The following is a 23,200-nucleotide window of genomic DNA, read 5'->3' on the forward strand; positions in this document are numbered from 1 at the left end:
TTTCCCTTAAATGCGCCGGTCTTTTAGCTTAAGTGTTTTCAATTAAATTGAAATACAGTGATTTCACACTATGGCGTATAACTGAGGTTTGTTACTTCAATATATTTCACAATATTCAGCCACAAGAAATTAGTATTAACTATTCTAAGTTCACAGGCGTACTGTAAGATCTACTTTTCAAAAATGTTATTTAAAAACAAATTTAAACTAAGATTGTATTGGTTGAATCAGTGTTGGAAATTGAATCATACAGTATATAAAAAGAAATGGGTACACATTAGACATGCCCAATGCGAAAAACTTTTTGCAGCGGCAGGGTGCCGTCGGGGTGCCACTGCCTCTCTCCTCAGGTCAGCACACAGCACTGAGCTCTGTAATGGCGGAGGGGGAAGTCAGATCAGGGACCGGGTAAAAAGTAACCTACACCGTCAACCCCCCCACCCCCTCAGCATCACTGCATGTGGCGACCATTCTCTGCAGAGTTGTTTGATGGCGTCCCGGAGCAAAATAGTTTGAGAACCCCCTGATCTAGTGTATAAAGAAATTTAGTGAAAAATGAGTGCAATATAATGTTCTCCTCAAACGGAAACAATTTTTTGGTTGTCGTACATCTGATATTTTTACAATGTTAAAATGCTACAAATAATAGAACATATAAATAATGCAGCAGGTGAAGTTCCTGTTCTAAGTACCAGTTTTCATAAATGCTCTATAAGTGACTTACCACTACATTTTGTGTTCCTGAGCTTCAATCCACCTTGCCTCTAATACAGTACATGCTATTCTTATTCTTAAGGTTAATCGTTTTTCGGATTTTCTTTATAGATTTCGTTGGAGAAGACGACTGCTTGTTATATCTGCTGCCAATGATGAAGAATGGGCTTATCAGCAGCAACTTTACGCACTGACTGGACAAGCTTGCAACATGGGTAAGTCACAATATTTAGGTTATTACACTATTTACTATGTCATTTTTCTATTCTTTTTTTCTCTTATTGGTCTCTGTATGCCGTCATTTCATGAAAGCTATACATCGCCACAAAAATGCATGACATTGGCCTTCATTCACTGCAGAATATCCCCCAAACATACCCATTTTAAAGGATACCCTCAAATATTACATATCCCCTTGAGTGTATCTACAAGGGCCTGCAGCACATATTGTGGGTATTTGCTCTGCTCCCTCATTTTTGCTCACAATTGCTGCCCCTGTAGGATTCAAAAGGGCTGTGTCACAACTAGGAGTTTGTGGACTCAGTCGTGACCTTGATGGTCTGGTGGCTGGTGCAAACTGTCACACCGGATGGTTGTTGTGGATCAGTCACAGGCTGCAGTCCCAGGACAGGCTGCGCTTGGGGAGCTGGAAGTGTGGCGGGTTGGATATGGGACCTGTGCATAAACCTCCTGGATGTGAGACTTGGCAGAACTCCTTGACGAGGGTGCGGAGTCTAACTGCCCAGCGGACTTTGCCAGGGACCCCCGCAAGGAGTTTGGGTTTCACTGCATCTGGACAGCAGGACGCGGCCCCTCGCTAGAAGTGCTCACTGGCGGTGAGAGGCTGCGCAGTTGAGGACTTGACGTAGGAATCTCTGGTTGAAAGGCAACTAGGACAACTGAAAGACCAACCGGCTGCGACAGACTGAAGTATAGCTGAAATGACCGGGTAGGCCTCAGAGGGATGAACGCGGAAACTGAACTTGCCGACTTGGTGTTGATACTCTGACTGTATAATGGAAACTAAAGACTGACTTGACTTTAACACCAGTGCAGGTGATGGAGATAACAGAACTGAAATGGCTGACTTGGCGTTGACACAGGAACAGGTGACGGAGATAACAGAACTGAAGTGGCCGACTTGGCGTATAACAGATAACTGAAGAAAACTGCAACTCAGTATGGCCCACTTGGTATATAACAGACAACTGAGGAAAACGGCAACTCAGGATGGCCAACTTGGCATATAATGGGTAACTGAAGAATACTGAGGATAAGCACAGGAACTAGAGGAGCAGGAATAGGACAATTTGTGAACTGGACCGGGAACGCTGGACAAGCAGAGCCTCGGAGCTGAATGCTGAAGACTCACGCAGGGACTCCAGGAATCAAGCATGAACAGTGAAGAGCATCTGGAACATGCAGCCGGAAGTTGCTGAAGGCTGTTCTCAATCTGTGAGCAAGATATTTAATCCCCTTGCCTTGTATTGATTGGAGTAAATTACAGAGGGCAATCTGCAATCTGAGTCATGAATCCAAACTTCAGCCTGAAATAAACAGGTGAGCCACAGGGAACAGGAGAGCAAAGGGTTACAGGTGATTCCAGCTTCAGTCTGGATTTCCAACAGGTGCACAATCAATGAGCCAGCAATGCACAGTCTGCCTGGCAGCATGAACTGAGTCAGACTGAGACACAGAGCAGAATCACAAATCAGTTAAGCTTGAATAAGCAGATCAGTGAGATGGGCAAAACGGGGTCTCTAAAAAGAGCTGGGAGACAGAAAAGGTACGCTTCGTTGGTGAACTGCCTAGTCTGCTTTTGCCTATGGGGCACTTACTGCAGATTTCTGGGGGAGACGGATCCATCCCCGGTGAAGTCTGCGTGCACATACGCCAGTAGAAACATGAAGTACCTATCCTCTCGACTCAGGAATTATACATTCCTGCTAATAATTATTTCTTATTGCCTCAAATTGCAGTGATAAGGACTCTTTACTATTAGGGGATGGCTGCAAAAATGTAGAAATATGTCGCTTAATCCACAAAATTGCTACTTCCACCTGTGATGGAAGATGGATGTAATTAAAGTGTAACATTTCCAATAATCTATATTATAAATGCTGTATGTTTATTTGTTTAGTTCTACGTCTATATTGCCATTATATAAAAAAAAAAGTGATTTTTCCAGTGTATTGTAAACAATAAAGTCTTTAATTAACTGATTAATGGTACATACTTGATAATAAATGGTGTGCTTGTGCCATTATGGCAGTACCACACATCGAGAATTTTGTTTTTATTCTACAGAACATTAATCTGACTTGTCCTGTTCATAGTGAGTTGATTACAATCCACATGAAACCTAATCAGGAGCAGTTAGAAACATGAAGTCTCAAGAAATGGTGCAATTTAAAAGACCAGTTAGCCCTTTCTGTAGTTAGGCACATAGCTGCAGAAAGAGAGGAGAGGAAAGGTGATTATTATTATGATTACAGAGTCTGTTAAAGCCATCATCCGAGAGCTCCTGTTCTCTACCTGTAATGTGGGGACACAACCCTGCCTTCATTAATAAATATCTGCATTGTCTCCAAAAGTTTCCATAAAGTGGTTTTTCACTTTTGTCATAAAATTAACAAAAGGAGCTGCTTCATCTGTACAATAATTCATTTTGAATACTTTCCCAAAGCCCCGCAAATCCTCACATATAGATATACACAGGACTAAAAGTGGTCATGCAGAGGTGGGGGAACTCATTTCTCTATGCCACCTAATTACATCCCCTCCCCTCAGTGGCGGATTCAGGGGGGGGGGCACCCGGGCACGTGCCCCCCCTGTCATTTATTATTATTTATTATTTTGTAGCTGAGGACCAGGGCTTTCCAACGAGCCCAGCCCCGTGTCTCTAGCCCCCCCGGGAACCGGAGATATCGCCTGGCAAACCTGTAACGTTTTTTCCCCATAGGATAATATGGGACTTGTCAATTCCGACCCCCACCCGGTTCTGATGGCTGCCAGTTCCCGCCCTGGCATCACAGAAGCTTGTGGTTGATTTCATTCAATTCCAAATCGCTGGGCCTTCAATATGATACCAGACTGGTCCAAATCGGTTAATCAGTTCCAGAGATATTGCGTGTAAACCGATTGTTTTATTTTTAAAATGTAATTTCATGGCTGTTCATGTTCTTTGAGGGCAGATTACTCTGGAACCAAACGTTCCAGTTTCACTGGACCAAAATCATTTAAAGCCCACTCAAAAGTTCTTCAATATAATACTTGTCATGTAAATGGGTCAGTTGGTACCGAAGATATAACCGGTTAAATGAGATAACTGGTTAAAGTAGGGGGGGGGGGGTTTCTCTCCCCCTCACACCAGAAAATGCAGGGACTAGGCTGGTGTAAAAGGGGCCAACCTGGGAATGCATTTTCTGGTACGAAAGGGGTATTATTTCAAATAGCCGGGACCTGCAGTGCTCTGAATACAGCCAGGCTCTGCCACTGTCAGTGGCTATCACTTCTGCCTGGCGGCGGCTGTCCCCCATTTACCACGAGCATGTATTCCCCCTTGGCAATGAGCATGTAATCCCACATGGCTACGAGCATGGAACCTCTGGCAATGAGCATAGAACCCTTGGCAATGAGCATGTAGAGAAGCAGCACTTATGTAGCATAATTTTTAATAGGCATTATGGTGTTTGGCATAACACATAATGGACATAATGGAGTGTAACTTAACGTGTGATGGACGGTGTAAATGTTTAATGCGCGCCTTTGGTGGACAATGTCCCTGTTTATGAAGTGTATTGTGAATTTTGGCTTAATCTGTGTGGCATTATGGGAATTTTGGCTCAATCCATGTGGCATTATGGGAATTTTGGCTCAATCCGTGTGGCATTATGTGAATTTTGTCTCAATTCGTGTGGCATTATGTAAATTTTGTCTCAATCCGTGTGGCATTATGGGAATTTTGTCTCAATCCGTGTGGCATTATGTGAATTTTGTCTCAATCCGTGTGGCATTATGGGAATTTTGGCTCAATCCGTGTGGCATTATGGGAATTTTGGCTCAATCCGTGTGGCATTATGTGAATTTTGTCTCAATCCGTGTGGCATTATGTGAATTTTGTCTCAATCCGTGTGGCATTATGGGAATTTTGGCTCAATCCGTGTGGCATTATGGGAATTGTGGCTCAATCCATGTGGCATTATGTGAATTTTGGCTCAATCCATGTGGCATTATGTGAATTTTGGCTCAATCCATGTGGCATTATGGGAATTTTGGCTCAATCCGTGTGGCATTATGTGAATTTTGGCTCAATCCATGTGGCATTATGTAAATTTTGTCTCAATCCGTGTGGCATTATGGGAATTTTGTCTCAATCCGTGTGGCATTATGGGAATTTTGTCTCAATCTGTGTGGCATTATGGGAATTTTGGCTCAGTCCGTGTGGCATTATGGGAATTTTGGCTCAATCCGTGTGGCATTATGTGAATTTTGTCTCAATCCGTGTGGCATTATGGGAATTTTGGCTCAATCCGTGTGGCATTATGTGAATTTTGTCTCAATCCGTGTGGCATTATGGGAATTTTGGCTCAATCCATGTGGCATTATGGGAATTTTGGCTCAATCCATGTGGCATTATGTGAATTTTGGCTCAATCCATGTGGCATTATGAGAATTTTGGCTCAATCCGTGTGGTATTATGTGAATTTTTTCCCAATCCATGTTGCATTATGTGAATTTTGTCTCAATCCGTGTGGAATTATGGGAATTTTGGCTCAATCCATGTGGCATTATGGGAATTTTGGCTCAATCCATGTGGCATTATGGGAATTTTGGCTCAATCCATGCTGCATTATGGGAATTTTGGCTCATTCCATTTGGCATCATGTGTAAGGGGCAAGTATAATGGGGTCTAGTATTTTGTTGCATAATGTGTAGAAGTTGTATATGGTGTTGACACGCCCCCTGTTGAGTGGCCACACACCCTTTTCCGGAGCGCGCCTTTGGCGTGCGCACAACTACATCCTTCACTTTTGTCGCCATGGTGGGCCTGCGTACTTTAAATGCCAGGGCCTATTTTTAATCCCATTCCCACCCTCTCCTGCCGCTCTCTTAGCATGTACACTGGCACCACTAACACCGCCCCTCCCCCACCTAAACCCTTTTTTATCATGGTGCCCCCCCTGTCATTTTATCCTGGATCCGCCCCTGCCTCCCCTCTCCCCATTAGGCAGAGCCAGGGCCAGTGGTAAGGTTTTTGGCATCCCCTTGCAAACTAGAATGCTTTTCTGTGAGAATTACTGTGCAGGGACAATGTGGAGGTCAAAAATGTTCCACCTCACCCTTAGAGGTGGTGGAACTCAGTTCCACCCCGTTCCCCCTCACTTTAACTCCTGGATATACCACCCTTTCTATATAAGCGTCTTAAACATGCCTTTTATACGGCAAAGATCAGAGAACTGTTCATGCACTAAGCTAAACCTCTTCCCCTGGCCTTACTCTAGTCTCACTTACTCAGCCTCTAAACCAGTGATTGTTCCTTGCAGCACACTAATACCCCTTTCACACCGCACTTGTTAAACGGTATATTGATGTTTTTTTCCCACTTCAAACATTTAAGGCTGCAGTGGGAAAGTGTCAGAGTTGATTTAGAGTCCTACACGTTTCAGAGCCGTTTTTTATGCAGTGAGAATGGCTCTGAAATGCTATTTAGTAACAACAACAGATTACAGACCTGTGATAGGCTGTCCTCTGCATTCTGCCATGAAACGTGTTCAGGGCATTAAACGGGTTGACTGATGTGAATGGTACTTAAACGGTATTTAAAACGATAATCTACTGCAATGTGAATGCTCAGACCCGTTTTAAATACCGTTCAAAGATAGTGGTTTTTGAAACGTTTTGGCAGTGTGAAAGCAGTATTTATAAGATTTTAAAATTGCCAAGGCACACCATGAGATCCCCACAGGGCAAAACACATTAACCCAGGGCTCCACAAATTTCTGTAAAATCTAAAAGCCAGGATGAAAATGTAGGAGCTGGATAAACTTATAACAGGGACAGTGTTTTGGGGCTCGCCTTTAAAGTGGCTACTGATACTTTACTATACATTATAAGCTAAACAACCAAACAGAAAAATGCAAATGGTCCTGTGCATCAGGCAGCTGCAGTTAATAGAACACATTACTGTCCAGGATGTGGGGTGAATGATTATTATTTATTAACTTAAATTACAACTGGGACCAAACCAGTCATTAAACAAGACTGGGTTCTAGCAAAGAAGTAAGAAAGCACTGTTGGCTAGCTCACAATCTATGACATAGCCCTGCTGGAGCAAAACCAAAAACCAAAAGACTCCATATACACAGTAGTACAAAAAAAAGTGTAACTAAATAGGATTCTTCACAGGCTGCACAAAACAAATATAAAAAGCTTAAAATGACTGAGAAGAAAACGAGCTCACCTGTCAGTGGCACAGGAGCATCACCCGTGCCATCACATGCCTCACATACTGTACCTGCATGTATGTGTCAGTGCCAGAGGGGAAAGGGGACTCTATCTATTACTTTGAGATGCTACACAGAGCAAACACATTGCACTTTGCTCCTGGAAAATAATACATGACACTTTATGTGGCCCCCGGGAGCCACACTTATTTCTGCAGCCACATCAATGCTCACAATGTATCCCCCGAACATCCTTTGTCCTGTCTGCAGCAGGGCATGTAACTAGCTCAGCCCGCCCTGTCACCCACCTCTTCCCAGCATCAGAGCCGCTGCAGCCGGTGACCCGATCACTGCCCACTGCCCTCTACCCCAATCCCGGCCCTCTCACTGGCATGCGTGGGGTCACTGAAGTCTTGCTGCGTTCCGCGTAAACTCTGTTTCCTGCCGCTCAAATTCAGTGAACTGGTGACCGCAGCTTCCTCTAGGGCCCTTAGCCAACACCGCGGCTGCCATCACACTGACCCCACACTACGCCTATGCAACCAGCTTGCTGATGGGAAGCTGAGCCAGGAGCTAAAGCTAACTTGCTGCTCCTTGGTCTGCCGTGGCTATTTTAAAACCCACGCAAGATAGCAAGTCATTCGGAGCCCAGTCCGACAGCCAATCAGGAGCCGAGTTACCACTGCCGCTCCTGATTGGCTCCAGAACGGCAAACTCCAATTGGCTTGCGATGCCGGCTGGAGTTTTGTTATAGCCATATATAGTAGTATATATAGTAGTGTCTACACCGGGTCCCCACACCCCCCCCCCCCCCGCAGCCCCCTGAAGCCCCCCGGCATCCCCCTGAAGCGGGAGGCGGACAGGATTGCGACCGCCTCGCCGCCCGGATACTGAGAAGCGCGTGCGTGGGGGACGCACGCGCGTCTCAGTCAGATGGAGCGCAGTACAGCTGGGTAATACGGATCAGCATGGTGCAGGTACCATGGCTGTATCCCAGACTGCCCGGGCCCGGCTTAAATACCTGAATAGCGGAAGTCCCGTGGGCGGCCGATTTGCGCTGCAAGTTGCGTATGTGAACAAACAGCCAATGAGTTCGGGGTGCCAGCGGTGATTATCCTACAGGCGTGTATGCGCTAGCCGGGTGTCCGGTCTCGTGATGCGCTGTGACCTGCAACTGGAGAGCAAGTCTAGGTGCGCTCCCTGAGATAGGGTGATCGGGGGTAACATAGCAACATCAGTAAACTACGGATGCCGTGGTGCGCTGTGACACGCACGTGGAGCGCACACCAAGATGTGCTCACTCTGATTGGGTACATTGCGTACGCTACGCAGCTAAAGATACTGTGAGGGGTTTTAAAGACGTGATGTACGCTAGGTATAAGCCGGGAGCCCGCAGAGCGTACCTAAGTGACATATGTTCCAAACATACATACACATGTGAGGAGAAATTAAATGAACAACATGCAATTATGTCGACATGTCATTGGGGATGATTGGGCAGCAATATAGCCGTGCATATTAGATTGAAGCCAAGTATGGTGGTCTCATCGACTGGATCACACCATCAGATTTATCACATATAAGTTGACACAAATATTAGTTAAAATATGCGGACCCAGGGTAAGTACAAGGTGAGCTCTATTGGGCATCAAATGTAGGACATGCGAAGCTATGTCCAAAGGGCGTGAGAGTGTATATATATATTTTATAATGCGTCCCGGGAGGTGGGCTGCATTAGAGTATAAATAGAGCGGGATTGCCTATGAATATAAGTATAATTTTATATTATACTATAATATAATATAATTGTATTATATATATGCCAGACAGCATCATGAGTAATGTATGTAATTGGTCGCAAGGCATGCGCCCGCTATGTCCATCATGCTATAGCACAGTGTGCCCTGTGGAAGCAGATGTTAATTGAACAGTATAGGGGGGAGAGGTCTGGTGTTCACCATGTGCCTGCCACCCTGGGAGCACGGTTATGCATCCGAATGAACTCACAATCAATAAACAGCAAATATATATGGAACGGTGTTGAGTGTAGACACAAGGCATACAGCAAATTAACAATCGTATAGATGGATAGTGTCAATTAATGGGAGGCCCCATGCACAGAACATTGACGGTCACCTATCCTGAGGAGGGGAACAGTGAGTGTCCATAGTCCCAATAAAGTTTGATGATAGAACAAGTAGTTATTTCAGGAACATATTGAGCGGATTGTTTTCATTCAGCCCTTTGGGGGCCAGAGTTCCCAATTCGAAGATCCAGCGGCTTTCTTTTTTTCTCAAGAGGAGTGCTCTATCACCGCCCCTTAACATCGGAGGAACCCAATCAATGAGCCGACATCTAAGGCTGGCAATTTGATGACCAGCTGTAAGAAAGTGGCGTGGAATGGGGAGTTCTGCTTTACCGGACTCGATCGCTGCACGGATGGAGTTACGGTGATTTGCCATGCGCTCACGGAACTTCCGAGTAGTCATCCCTGTATATGCAAGGCCGCATGGACACGTCAAAAGGTATATGCCGTGGTCCATGAGGCAATGTAGTCTGAATTTTATTTTTATCGGTTTACCCGAAAGGGGGTGCGGGAAGGTTGCTCCAGTGAGCATCCCGTTACAAGTGGTGCATCCCGTGCAACGGAAGCACCCGGGTCTTTTGGAGAACAGCCTTGTGGTCTTGGGGTCAGGATACTCAGAGTGGGTCGCATCAGGATCTGTTTGAGATTTTGCTCTTTTCTATACGCTATCATTGGTGGGCCATGGTGTTGTAATTTAAGAGCCTTATCTGATGATACGATCGGCCAGTGGTGCTTCAGACTCTTCTGTATTTTTGCGGATGTATGGTTGTAGGTATTTACGTATATCATACGTGGTGCCCCCGTTGTGGTAGCGAGTTTCTGGTCTTGGATAGCGATATTATGCTTTGCTTTGGATAAGCACCTTTTGAGGACAGGGGGTTGATATCCACGTTCAATGAATCTATTTGACATCTCACATAATTGCTCTTCCATTACCTCTGGTAGCGTATTATTGTGAATCACTCGCATAAATTGTGATATAGGCAAATGTTCTATCAGGGTCGGATTGGGATGTAAAACCAGCCCGGGAAATTTATGGAAGCAGCCCTGGGGGCGGGGTCTGATGGGGGTGGAGTCTGTCAAAAGGGGGCGGATCCCGACTTATATAATTTGATTCACAGTTGCATGCAGTTGCGACTCTCCTTGTATTTTTTGATGCAGTTGCATATGCAACTTTATGCCAAGGTTGCCAGAATCAAAAGAAATATGCCCTGGTACTCTGCAATATAAAAATTGGTGTCATAAAAAAAACCCTGTAGGGGTGGTTTATATACCCACCACTAATGACCAATCTATACCAGCCGCTACATTACTGACCCCTATACTCGCCACTACATTACTGACCCCCCTATATCCACCACTACATTACTGACCCCTTTATACCCTACACTACATTTCTGACCCCTCTATACCCGCCACTACATTACTGACCCCTCTATACCCTACACCACATTACTGACCCCTCTATACCTGCCACTACATTACTGACCCCTTTATACCCTACACTACACTACTGACCCCTCTAGGGTGGCGGTCGGGATCCCGACAGTCATTTACCCAACAGAAAAAAAGAAAAATAATTCCTAAAAGGGGCACTCAAAGCTGATAGTTTTGGTTTATTCAGCAATCAATATATTGGTTTAGTGTCCCAAGAAAAATATTGATAAAATGTAACTTTTATTATGCAAGTTTAAAAAAAGCTGCAAAATATATTAAGAACATTGTGAACATTAGTGGAAAAAAAGTGCATGACATGTGACAATAAATTTAAAATAGAGCAGACCGTAGTGTGTATATTCTTGTTATAGTGCAATGACTATCATGCGTCTGTGTGTTGTTATAAATACAGTATGTGTGCTATTTGGCTATCTCCACCAAGCTAATGAATGGCAGTATCTGACTGAGAAAAATTCCCAGTGTGTGGTAGCTCTGTGGTTAATCTGTATCAAATTGACCTGCAACTGTGTTGCTTGAGTGAGCTACACATTAATGCCAAAAACTGTTACATGCGTGATCACACTAACAGTTGATATAAATTGGTGCTGGTGGAGATTGATACACTCGGTGGGGTTGTTATACAAATATGCTCTGCATGGGAACAATTATTTAACCTCTGTAGGGTCCCATGTCATTGGCAATTGTAATACTGTAATCAGGCAGTCACCGTTATGGATTACGAGTCCATGCAGTTATATAATATTTCTTGATTGGCACCAATTAGATGTTCCATATCATTACTGTGTTACGTATGAGTGCTTTGAGTGCCCCTTGTAGGAATTCTTTTTTCTGTCATTGATTATACCAATTCCTGGGCAGCACCTTCCCACGTATATCTAGCCCATAAGAGGCAATACACTATATATAGGGAATAGCTGATAATAGACCATTGCATACAGTACCAATAGACTGTGCGGATTATCTCCTCTAGTCATTTACCCGACGTCGGGATCCCGACTGTCAAAACGCAAACAGCCGGGTGCCCAGCCATAGAGGGAGAATAGAATAGGTGGCTCACATAGAGAGCCACCGTGCCCGCAGCGTGGCTTGTTTGCGCTCGCCATGCTGTCTGAGTATGGGCAGTCGGGATCCCGGATGTCAGAGCCCCATACCACACACCCCCTCTATACCCTACACTACACCACTCACATCTCTATACCCGCCACTACATTACTGACCCCTCTATACCCTACACTACATCACTAACCCCTCTATACCCGCCACTACATTACTGACCCCTCTATACCCACCACTACATCACTGACCCCTCTATACCCTACACTACACTACATTACTGACCCCTCTATACACGCCACTACATCTCTGACCCCTCTATACCCTACACTACACTACTGACCCCTCTATACCCTACACTATAACACTCACATCTCTATCCCCGCAACTACATTACTGACCCCTCTATACCCGCCACTACATTATTGACCCCTCTATACCATACACTATATTACTGACCCCTCTATACTCACCACTACATTACTGACCCCTCTATACCCTACACTACATCAATGACCCCTCTATACCGGCCACTACATTACTGACCCCTCTATACCCACCACTGCATTACTGACCCCTCTATACCCGCCACTGCATTAGTAACCCCTCTATACCCACCACTACATTATGCCACATACCGTAGTGCCCATTACATAATATACCACACACTGTATCAACATCGGGCAGCATCGCAGTGGGTCCCTGGGCCACCACCACCATTCTGAGATGGCGGTAACCCATGGGCTACAGACCACACTGCCGGTGGGGCAATGCGGTCAGCTGGGGGTTAGCACAATCCTTTCGGTCACATCATTAGCACCAGTGGCAGCCTGTCATTAGTGCTGGCAGCAGTAGGGTCAGAAGCAAGGACATCCTGTACAAGGACTGTATGTGATACCCCTTCATGGTTGGTATATGTAAAATAGACTTGTACAAATTGTATTAGCACTGGGTATGGACATTAATAGTTGTACTACAATTTATATGCATTTATGGTGACTAATTCAGATAAACTTTGGTGTATAGTCCTCACAGAGGGAATATGTTTTGCACTAAGGTTAACGTTTCACTAAAAAGACTCTAATACTGTGGAGACATGATAAAATGCTGATATAATAAAACACCCCTTCCAGCAATAGAAATGGACTCGCTCATATAGTCTCACGCATACACCTGTGCCCAGGATAGTTCCATTATTATGGAAATTGGGGAAGAGACTTGTCAGTAAACCCAATCAAATAAACTCTTGGACTATAAATAAAGTTGGGGTGCACGAGGGACAGAGATGTTGGATTAGCCCGCTCAAAGGGAGTATATATAAAGGGGAGACTTAGAGCTCGAGAGGACAGTTCCCCTCACGAGAGAATAATGGAGGAGAGTGACGCAGCAAAACAGCGGAGCTGGGGGAGAGAGGCGCTTACCGGAGAAGCTGAGATACGGTTGACAGCGGTTTCCCAGAGGTTACTGCAGTAATAGCAGGCTCTGTAGTCTTATGTCCTTGTTTGGATCCGGTGAGTGACAGCAGGCGTCATCAGGGAAGGCAGCGCCATTTCTTGTCCGTCCCGGAGAGTGAGATTGGATAGAGGGAGGAGGTGGTGAGTCCAGCCCCTGTATACCACACCAATAGAGGAGCAAGGGGAGCGGTCATCATTAACAGTTCACTGGGATCACTATTGATCATATAATATACATTGGGGAGAGATGCAACGCCCTCAGAAGCGCATATAGCTACCGAGGGGATGACTTTGTAGACAATCTGACAATTAAGTACTACTACTCCCGACAGCTGCCGTCAGCAATAACGGACTGAGGGCTATTGCTTTGTTAATTGTACACAAAACCATGCACAGAAGTTCAGTAAAGAGTTAATTCAATGATACATTGGGGGGTATTCGCTGCTTCTGGAGCCACATACGCCGATTCCCCCTCGCTCAAAAAATGGAGCGAGGGGGAATTGGCGTATGAGGGGGGTGAGTTGAATACTGACAGGGTGAGTGGTGACAGCGAGCAGGAAGCTCTGCTCGTGGTCGCCGCTCGCCCATGGCATTGAATACCTGCCATTATCTCCACAAGGAACATAACAGAGCAATATATAAAATAATAAAGATACTACCGAGTACCCCTTATACAATAAGAGTACCCAGCAAGGACTGATATTTGAGGTAACTAATTCATAGATAACAGAGAGCGTTACGTCAAAACACTAGCATCCTCAGCTCCTGTATAGCCATTAAGGGACCAATTCTTGTGGGCACAGGACCGCTACTGTTCAGATAATATAGTTCATGAACAGTCGTAACCATACAGTTATCCAGGAAGAGTCTTTGGTCACTGACATCTATGATGGTGGATCCATAGATAGAACTCCAAAATCACACAGTAATCAATTCAACAAGCAGGGCAGATTTTCAAGTTAAAAGTTTGCATAGTGCCCTGCAAAACAAAGACCCTAAATATCCCTCTGAGACCTCCTTCAGACAGACACCTTATGCATCCTCCTACCCTCCCCCTGACACTAATAACATCTTTACAGCTCCCCCCCCCCCTTAAATTGCTCACATGTAACATCAATTATATCACCCCACGCACAGCCTACAACCCACATACACAAAACCCCTCCTCTGCACAAACCTGACATCACCGTGGTCTCAGCAGGGCAGACGGCAGACTCAGCTGACAGGCAGCACATTCCGCAGGTAGACGACGTCCATGCACAGTAGCAGCCAGGCAAGTCATCTCCCTCCTTTGGGGGGGGCTCTCAGTCTTGGAGGAAGCACTGCTGTTGCGTTCTGCACAGTGCTCTTCCGTCCTCTCCCAGCTCCCACAATGTCATGGACACTTTGCAGACGCTGCGGCTGGAAGTTAAAAGCAGCGCAGATGGGAGGACTCTTCTTCCAGCCTTGAGGCTAGTTAAACTGCGCAACGCTGCTGCCATACCAAGTAAAGTACCGCGGGAGGAGCTGCTTGTGGCCGCGCATGCGCAGCAGCCCTCCCGCGGCCATTTTAAGTTTGATTGAGTCGGGGCTGGTCACGGCCATCTTTAATATGGGCATAGTGCTGCGGCCGCTGACCGCGTAGATGGCGGTTCGTGCGGTCCGCGGCCCAGCCAGGGTGGGTGAGCAGCCGGCCCCCCGGGAAATCACCCGGTTTCCCGGTGGGCCAATCCGCCCCTGTGTTCTATGAGCGCAGGGGGGTGTTGGCTACTGGTGGTCAATAAGGTATTCCTATCGGTGCTCTTGCGGAATAGGCTGGTGTTTAGTGTGGCCCCATTGAATTGGATACTGATGTCCAGGAAATGGATTGACTCAGTTTCAATTGTATGTGTAAAGCGAATGGGGGAGGCCAAAGTATTGAGGTGGTCGATCATCTCTGTAAGTGTCTCTCTAGTACCAGTCCATAGGATAAAGACATCATCGATATAACGCCTGTACATTTTTATGTATTTGCCGTATCGGGGTAGAATATATTTATTTTCATATTCGTTCATATACAGGCAGGCGTAAGATGGGGCTAAATTGGAGCCCATAACTGTTCCGGCTGACTGGACGTAGTATTTGTGATTATAGAGAAAGTGGTTGCACGTCAGAATAAGAGTTGCCATCTCCACCAAGAAGTCAGTCGGTGGACTGAGTGTCGTCCTTGTCTCCAAACAGTGGCGGAACTACCGTGGGTGCAGGGGGTGCAGCTGCTATGGGGCCCGGCGGCTGGGGGGGCCCGGGCCCCATGGACAGCAAGCAAGCACCCCCTGCACCGTGACCGCTAGAGGCTTGGGCTGGCTGTCTGTCTGTGCAGTGAGTCAGTCACTGCACAGTATAGTATGCTGGGCTGGCGGGGGAGGACGCCGCCGACGTGATCATCCTTCTCGCAGGTCTGCAGCAGCAGCAGCAGCTCCTGCTGCTGGTACTAGCGAGCCCCAGGCCGGGCTGCTTGTCCGGCTTGTGGGAAAGAGAGTCCCTGCACGGCACGCTATGCTGCTGCTTGATCTGCTGTTAGCCCCGCCCCCGGCCGCTGATGTTTATGCGCTGATGTGCTGTGGTGTGCTGCGGAGACCCGGCAGGGTGAGTACTCTGTGGGTGCAGAGGACACACACCTTGTACACACAGCGGCCCATTTACTGGGTATCGGGGTGGGGGTGGGTATTAAAAGGTACACAGTGGCACCTGTAAGTAATGGGGGAAAAGTAGCAGTAATGGGGGTAAAGTAGCAGAGCCCAAACTCTCACTCCACCTGTCTTTCTGTCCCTAGTCTTAGTCCCCTCTCCTTCTCCCCCTCCCCCTCTCCCTCTCTCCCTCCCCTGGCACCCTCCCCTGCCCCCACCCCCAATGGGCATTGTAGTGACAATGGGGGGGGGGGGGCGTCCAATATTTTGCTATGGGGCCCACATCGTTCTAGTTACGCCTCTGTCTCCAAAGTTTTCCGCACTACACGGAGACCGTGTAGAGGGAGTTGACATCCATCGTTACCAGGAACCGGGGGCTTTTTCTGTTGATACACTACTATGATGAACTTATAAAAAATAAATATCCCAAATTGGATTTTATCAAAAGTTCACTGACTTTGATTATTGTGGAGAGTGCGCATTTCTCTGACAAGAGAACCCTGGATATATATATATATATATATATATATATATATATATATATATATATACACACACACACACGCACACAATATATATTCCAACATTTGGTAATGCTCATTCCATGACATTGTTGCGTGCGTTAAAAAAAAAAAAAAGAAAAAATGGTCTGCATGCATCAAATGATAGCAGCTTCCTATCACAAGAATGGCAGGGGTGACCAGTTATTGCTGAGAGTCTGAGTCCAGGCTTCCAGCTCACTGCAAGGCCAGTTAACACATGCACATATACCCAGAATGGATGGTGAAGTGGTATATTCATTCTTATTGCTGTATCACTGAGAGCGAAGTATTGCTGAGGCCCACGTATCACTGAGCGCTGTATTGTTGTGAGCTGAGTGTCACTGAGCATTTAGTGTGAGAGCTAAGTTTTGCTGTAAGCCAAGTGTCACTAAGAACTAAGTATTGCTGGGAGCCGAGTGTCATTGAGAAATAAGTAATGCAATGAGCTGAGTGTCACTGAGAGATAGGAATTGCTTTAAGTTGAGTGTCACTGAACACTGAGTATCACTGAGAGCTAAGCATTGCTGTGAGCTGTGTCACTGAGCGCTGAGTGTCACTGAGAACTAAGCAAGGCTATAAGCTGAGTATCACTGAGCGCTGAGTGTCACTGAGAGCTTAGCATTGCTGAGGCCCGAGCATCACTGAGCGCTGAGTGTCGTTCAGAGTCACTGAGTGCAGAGTGTCGCTGAGAGCTTGGTATTGTAGGAGCTGAGGGGTAGATTTATTATAGCGGCGCTAAGAGTGCCGCTATAACACTCTCTGCTTCACCTCAGTAGCGAGGCGAAGCAGGAGGGGACATCGACAAGATCTACTAAGATCTTGCCGCCGAAGCGGGGGAGCGCTAACTCCCCCCTCCGGCGATGCCTCCTCCAGCTGACAGCGCATCAGTTAACACTGACGCGCTGTCTGCTTCTCCCCGGCCGGCTGGACTGCGCATGCGCGGGATCTCGCTACTCACGCGAGATCCCAGCGCAGCTCAGAACCAGCAGCAGGGACAGCACTGTCCCTGCTGTAGGCATAGGGCATCGCCGTCTGCAGCTGTCGAAGTCGATAGCTGCAGGCGATGGAATGGTCAGCGATGCTGACCGTTCATAAATTGGGCAGGAGGCAGGTGCGCAGCACAAAATATCGTATGCCTCCTGGCCCACACCGCCGCCAATAAAGTACCCGGCCAGCAGGTGTGATAGATCAGGGGAAGCGCTATCCCCTGCCATAAGGCACGGGTATAGCGCATATTCCCCTGATCGTTTGTTCATAACTCTACCCCTGAGTGTCACTGAGTGATGGGTGGCATTGAGAGCTAAGTATTGCTGAGGCCAGGGTGTCACTGAGCGCTGCTCAGTCACTAAGCAATAAGTGTCATTAAGAGCTAAGTATTGTGTGAGCCGAGTGTCACTGAAAGCTAAGTATTGCTGAGGCCCAAGTGTCACTGAGCACTGAGTGATGCTCAGAGTCATTGAGCGCTAAGTGTCACTGAGAGCTTAGCCGAGTGTCGCTGTTAGGTGAGTGTCCTTGAGAGCCAAGTATCGCTGTGAGCCGAGTGTCAAAGACAAACTGATCACTCAATTCGATAAGCTTATTTTCTCCATCAGCTCTTTGGAACAGCAAATCAATCACATACAGAGAAAGTACTGTATCTACTGTACCAACCAGTACATGATAATTTACATGTATTGTATTGGTTAACCAGAGAGGAATGTAATAGACTCGCACTTTGTATTGATTGCCAATCAGCACTAGTTATTGTGAAGGGGAGCGTAACTTTCGCCTCTTTTAAAATTAATGTACTCATTTCAGCAGACGTTTTTAGTTCTTTATAAATGCCTCACGCTCTCTTAGGCCACTGAAACCATAATGCATTTTAGAAATCATCCATTCAGTGTTTGTAAAATACAAGTTGAAAGAAAATGGCATCTAAATGATATTTACGTTGCACATTTTTCCAAAGACAGCATCTGGTTTGTGTATGTGCTCAGGGAAATATTTAATGTTTATTTAAGTACAGTAAAAAGGAAAAAAAAAAAACTTAAAAAGTTTGGGGGAGAACTGGAAACGGAATGGTACATGTAATACACACCTTGGAGTTCTCTGTGACTCACTTGGCTGGAATACAAAATAACAACATGCCTGTAGATAAAAGCCACCAGGCTTGCCAACCAAATGTACATTTTTAATGGAACAAATAATAAAAACCTTTCTAAACCTAAACTATGTGGCTTTGGGGAAAATATAGAGAGGTGTCTTTCCTTGCTGTCAGTACAGCTCCCAATACAGTGGTACAATGGCTATGTGGGAGCCAGCATACCAGTCTTGCAGTAAGGACATTTGACATGTCCCCTTACTCACTGTTTCGTGTACTGGATTACGCTAACCATGCTTAGTGTGAGTATTATGCTCTAGCATAGCCACCACATGACAGCCTGCTAAGTGCAATGCCCCCATACACTAGTCCGACTTGTTTGAGGCACAAGTCAGACCTGAATTCCCTTGAACTTCCCTGGCAGCTCCCCAAGAGGGCTGACATCCGCTTAGGCACTTGATGTGCCATTTTTACATACAAATTGCAACTGCCCTTCTCTGTACCTTTTTCAATTCAATAATATCCTTTATATGGTGTAGTGCCCAGAATTGCAAACTGATTTACAGGTGAGAGCTCACCAATGCTTTATATAATGGTAATGTTATGGTGTCATTCCTTGCCTCTATACCTCTTTTTTTATACAAGCTAGTATCCTATTTGCCTTGGCTGCTACTCCTTGACACTGAGCGCTACAGCCAAGTATGTTATCCATTTGTACCCTAGGTACATTAGTGGTGATTCACCTAGTTCTACCCCATTTAGTTTATAAGTGGCGCACTGATTACTTCTGCAGAGGTGCATGACCTTACACTCATCTAATTTACACGACATTTTCCATATGTCTGCACAGTCCTCAAGTTTAAGTCCCTATCTGAGATCGAGGCATCATGATTTGATAATCCTGCACAATTTTGGACACTTTACTTAGTAGGACATCTTCTATATCATAAATAAGTATATTGAAGAGAAGGGGGTCCCAGCACTGAACCCCTATTCCACAGCCAGTTCATCACCACATGTGATATTTCCTATACCCCACTCTCCTATTCTATGGATCCACCTCTTATGAGGCATTCTATCCAAGGCCTTAGTGAAGTCTATATAAAACCACGTCCCTGCTTCGCCTTTGTCCCAATTCCCATGAACTTCCTCATAGAAACAAATTTAGGGCCTGATTCATGTTTGATCTGTCGGGGCCCAATTTCGGAGATAAGCAGCCTAGCGAACAGGTCCGAATCAGGCCCTTCGTTAGTTTGGTGCGACCGATCCCTCATGAATCCATTCTGATTCCCGCTAATTAGCTTATTTTGCAGTAAATATTCCTGAATATAATCCCTTAATATTCCCTCAAATAATGTATGTATCATATGCACACTAATGTACTGAGCTGTACATGAACTGTACAAATTGTCAGCATGCTCAATCACTGTTATTAGCTGTAGGCACTGCAACTTAGTCTCTCAGCGCTCAGCCATTTTGTTTTTAGAATATGCATGGAAATCATTCACATGTGCAATCTCTGTTCATGTGAATTTCAAGAGCTGATACTTTTCCTTGGCTGCCTGTCCCCATACTACAAATGCTAATCCAACAGACTTGTTTTCCACTGGGATGTACAAAGCCTTGAAAAGTGATAAAGTAGAGAAAGATAAAGCATGCCTCCCCATCTCCCCCGTTTCCGCAGGAACGTCCCATTTTTTGGGGACGTTCATGCATCCCGCCCGGGGCCAGAAGTGTCCCAGGGCGGGGGTGTCATTTGGGAGTCCCCCCTCTAACCGTGAATAGACGCTTGGAGCATTCGCACAGCATCTATTCATGCCGCACCCATTTCCCGCTTGGCCACTTGGAAGTATGGATAAAGTACCAGCCGCTTCTAGATGTCATTTCGTTGGTTCTCTCAACTTTATCACTTTTCACAGCTTAGTACATCTGGCCCTGGGGACACATGTTATTGTCTCATACTGTAGAGTTATCAAGAATCTAACACATTTCTCCTCAAACAGGGAGAACCCTAGAGCTGGTAGCATCAAATCAGCAACCACATGTATAGATATCTGCCATTTCAGCAAAATGGATTAATCTGAGGTCATGCACAGTCTTTTCCCCTGAAATAGAAGAAAGTCTTTTGTATTGGATGTTGCCATCTGGCACTCTTTAGTATTCCATGGGTTACTGAAAGTCACGTTTGTTTCCAACTGAGTTGCATACAAAGCTAACTATGTCATAAGAGGCATGTAAATAAGACTCCACAGAACCCAGGCGTAGAATGGACATAGACACGCTAGTAAGGAACATTTCTTCACAGCGGGGAAAGGAGTCAGTTTGTGTATATTAGGCTAGGATCCAATGTGCACTTTTGAACCCTGCATTTTTTTTGTTAATAAGCAAAAATAAAGCTTATTTCAGAAGCTATTGATTGGACACATGCCATACTATTCAGTAGAAATTCCTCTTTGCCCCATCTGGTATAGCCTAAGGATTAGGAGTGGATTTGTGGCTGTCATTGACCCGTATGGTACACATTCTAAGGCTACATTTCACAGCATATAAAACATGCTTTTCATATATTTTCCTTTCAGATTTTTGGGTCGGCCGTGCGGGCGGCGGGCAGCCCTTGGTAGACTTGCAAAGCTGTGAAATTCATAGATGTGCGAGTCAACCAGAATAAGGGCGCTTATTTACATTAGTTTGGCAATGCTAATTAATGCTATATCTTTCTTCATGACAGGAAACCTCTTAAGGCCCATACAGATTGGGCAATTTTGAGCTGAAAGCAGCTCAGTTTTGTCATTTGAGCTGCTTTCATCTCAAAAACTGCCAGCGTGTACCGGCCAGTGTTGAGTGGTTTGCGCTGATGCGTGCTCCCGCATCATCGCTGGCCACCGCCGCTCATCTGCTGGTATTCCTAGCAGATGAGCGATGGGGTGGATGGCTTTCCATAGCGTCCTGCTTATTCTGGTCCACACGCGAATTTAGCAGCATTGTATGTGGATCGAACACCCGCGATCCCCCCCAAGCGTCTGTGAATGGATGGTTCGCATAATCATCCATTCGCAGCCTGGGGTATGGGGGAGAAATCATTCAATAGTCAACGACCATCGAATGATTTCTCCAGCAAACCTAGATCAGAGACACCTCTATGGTGTCTCTGATCTGCGAGCGCCCTGTGCGGGAAGCAGGCGGGCAGCTGACATCTACTGACGTCAGCTGCCCGGCCCCCGCGCCCACGGGATATTTGCATGGGAACGTCGGTGGCAGGGGCTGTGGCCCCTGCCGCCGACCCACGCCCCCTGCCCTCCGACTGCACCCTTCACACCCGCACATGAGTAGAAATGTGTATGCGCAGACGGACGGGGGACTGAATCAATTACAATAACCCCCATAATCTCAAAAATGTTCTTACAAAATAGAAATACTTTACTTTTATATAAATTTCTTTTTAATAAATAAGTTTAAAAAATCACAACATTATAAGACATCTACATTTAATTTGACAATGCAAATTGTGGTTTTTTTGTATAATATCAGGTAGAATATTTGCTATTTCCTTAATCTATGCAGCAATGTAATGAACGTTTGCAAGATTCGGATTGTAAAAGAAAGGCAACATCTCCATCTAATGGCTGAGACAAGTAAATATTAGTCAGCCATGAGCAATAAGTGTAGACTAGTCCAAAGCCACGAAAATATTTCTTAGGTTGAAATATAATTTATTCCATCATAGGTTATTTTAGAAATTGTAGTTCTGTGGAATGAAATTGTGGATTACATAGATGACCTTTAAAATTTGGGCTTTGATTTGGCCATGATTTTTTAAGCATATTTGTATGGAGTCTTTTTTTTTGTCTAGAGTACATTTTAATAGAGCATTTGAAACATTTGTTTAATGTCATTCTATTACTGTTGATAAACATAATCATTTTATTTATATAGCGCTTTTCTCCAGCATGACTTCACTTTATAGAACAAAATGAAAAACACATTTTACACAGGATTTAAATCACAGCAAGTAGAAAACAGCACAGGGGAAAACCCATAGAGAGCACAATAAGCGTAATGTTAGGCTGGTGCAGTTATTTTGGGTAATAAATTCAATTGGCTATATATTCAACCCACGTTAGGTGAGGCAGCCCTCTCGAACGGGCTACGTAGGATCGCCCTGGGTGGAATACAAGCACGTATCTAGAACATTGTGAGGCCGAAACAAAAATGTTTAAGGGGCCCCCAACACAGGTCTTCACCAGAGTGGTTATGCCTGTCAGTACACCCCACTCCCCAAGGCAAACACATATGCAGCCGTCCTACACCTGCAGCCAATCGGCACTCCCTAGCTTTCCTCTCAAGTACACACACCTACAGCAAACAGCATCCCCTACCTTTCCCCTCATAACACACACACCTACCGCAAATCAGCATCCCTTTCCTTTTCCCTCATAACACACACACACACACACCTACAGCTCCCCCTACTTTTCCCCTCATAGCGCATACACACCCAGAGCCTCCCTCATCCCCTACCTTTCCCCTTGTAGCGCACACACACCTACAGCCTGCAGAACCCTTTACCTTTTTCTGCTTGTAGCGCACACACAATTACATCCTGCAGCACCCTCTACCTTTCCTCTTGTAGCGCACACACAACTACATCCTGCAGCCCCCCTATCTTTCAGCTTGTAGCGCACATACCTACAGCACCCCCTACCTTTCCCCTTGTATCTCACA

General features: G+C 45.7%; 1 protein-coding gene across 1 annotated transcript in view; it reads left to right on the plus strand.

Moving 5' to 3' along the window:
• The window catches only part of CCDC80 (coiled-coil domain containing 80), a 103,389-nt gene that overhangs the window by 71,469 nt on the left and 8,720 nt on the right, over window positions 1–23,200 (plus strand). The window contains exon 6 of the mRNA XM_083172675.1: window positions 826–929. Within this exon, the coding sequence (XP_083028801.1) occupies window positions 826–929 (104 nt within the window). The remainder of the gene's footprint in view (window positions 1–825; window positions 930–23,200) is intronic.

Source organism: Crinia signifera, chromosome 2, assembly GCF_055691185.1.
Source record: "Crinia signifera chromosome 2, ASM5569118v1, whole genome shotgun sequence".
Lineage (NCBI taxonomy): Eukaryota > Metazoa > Chordata > Amphibia > Anura > Myobatrachidae > Crinia > Crinia signifera.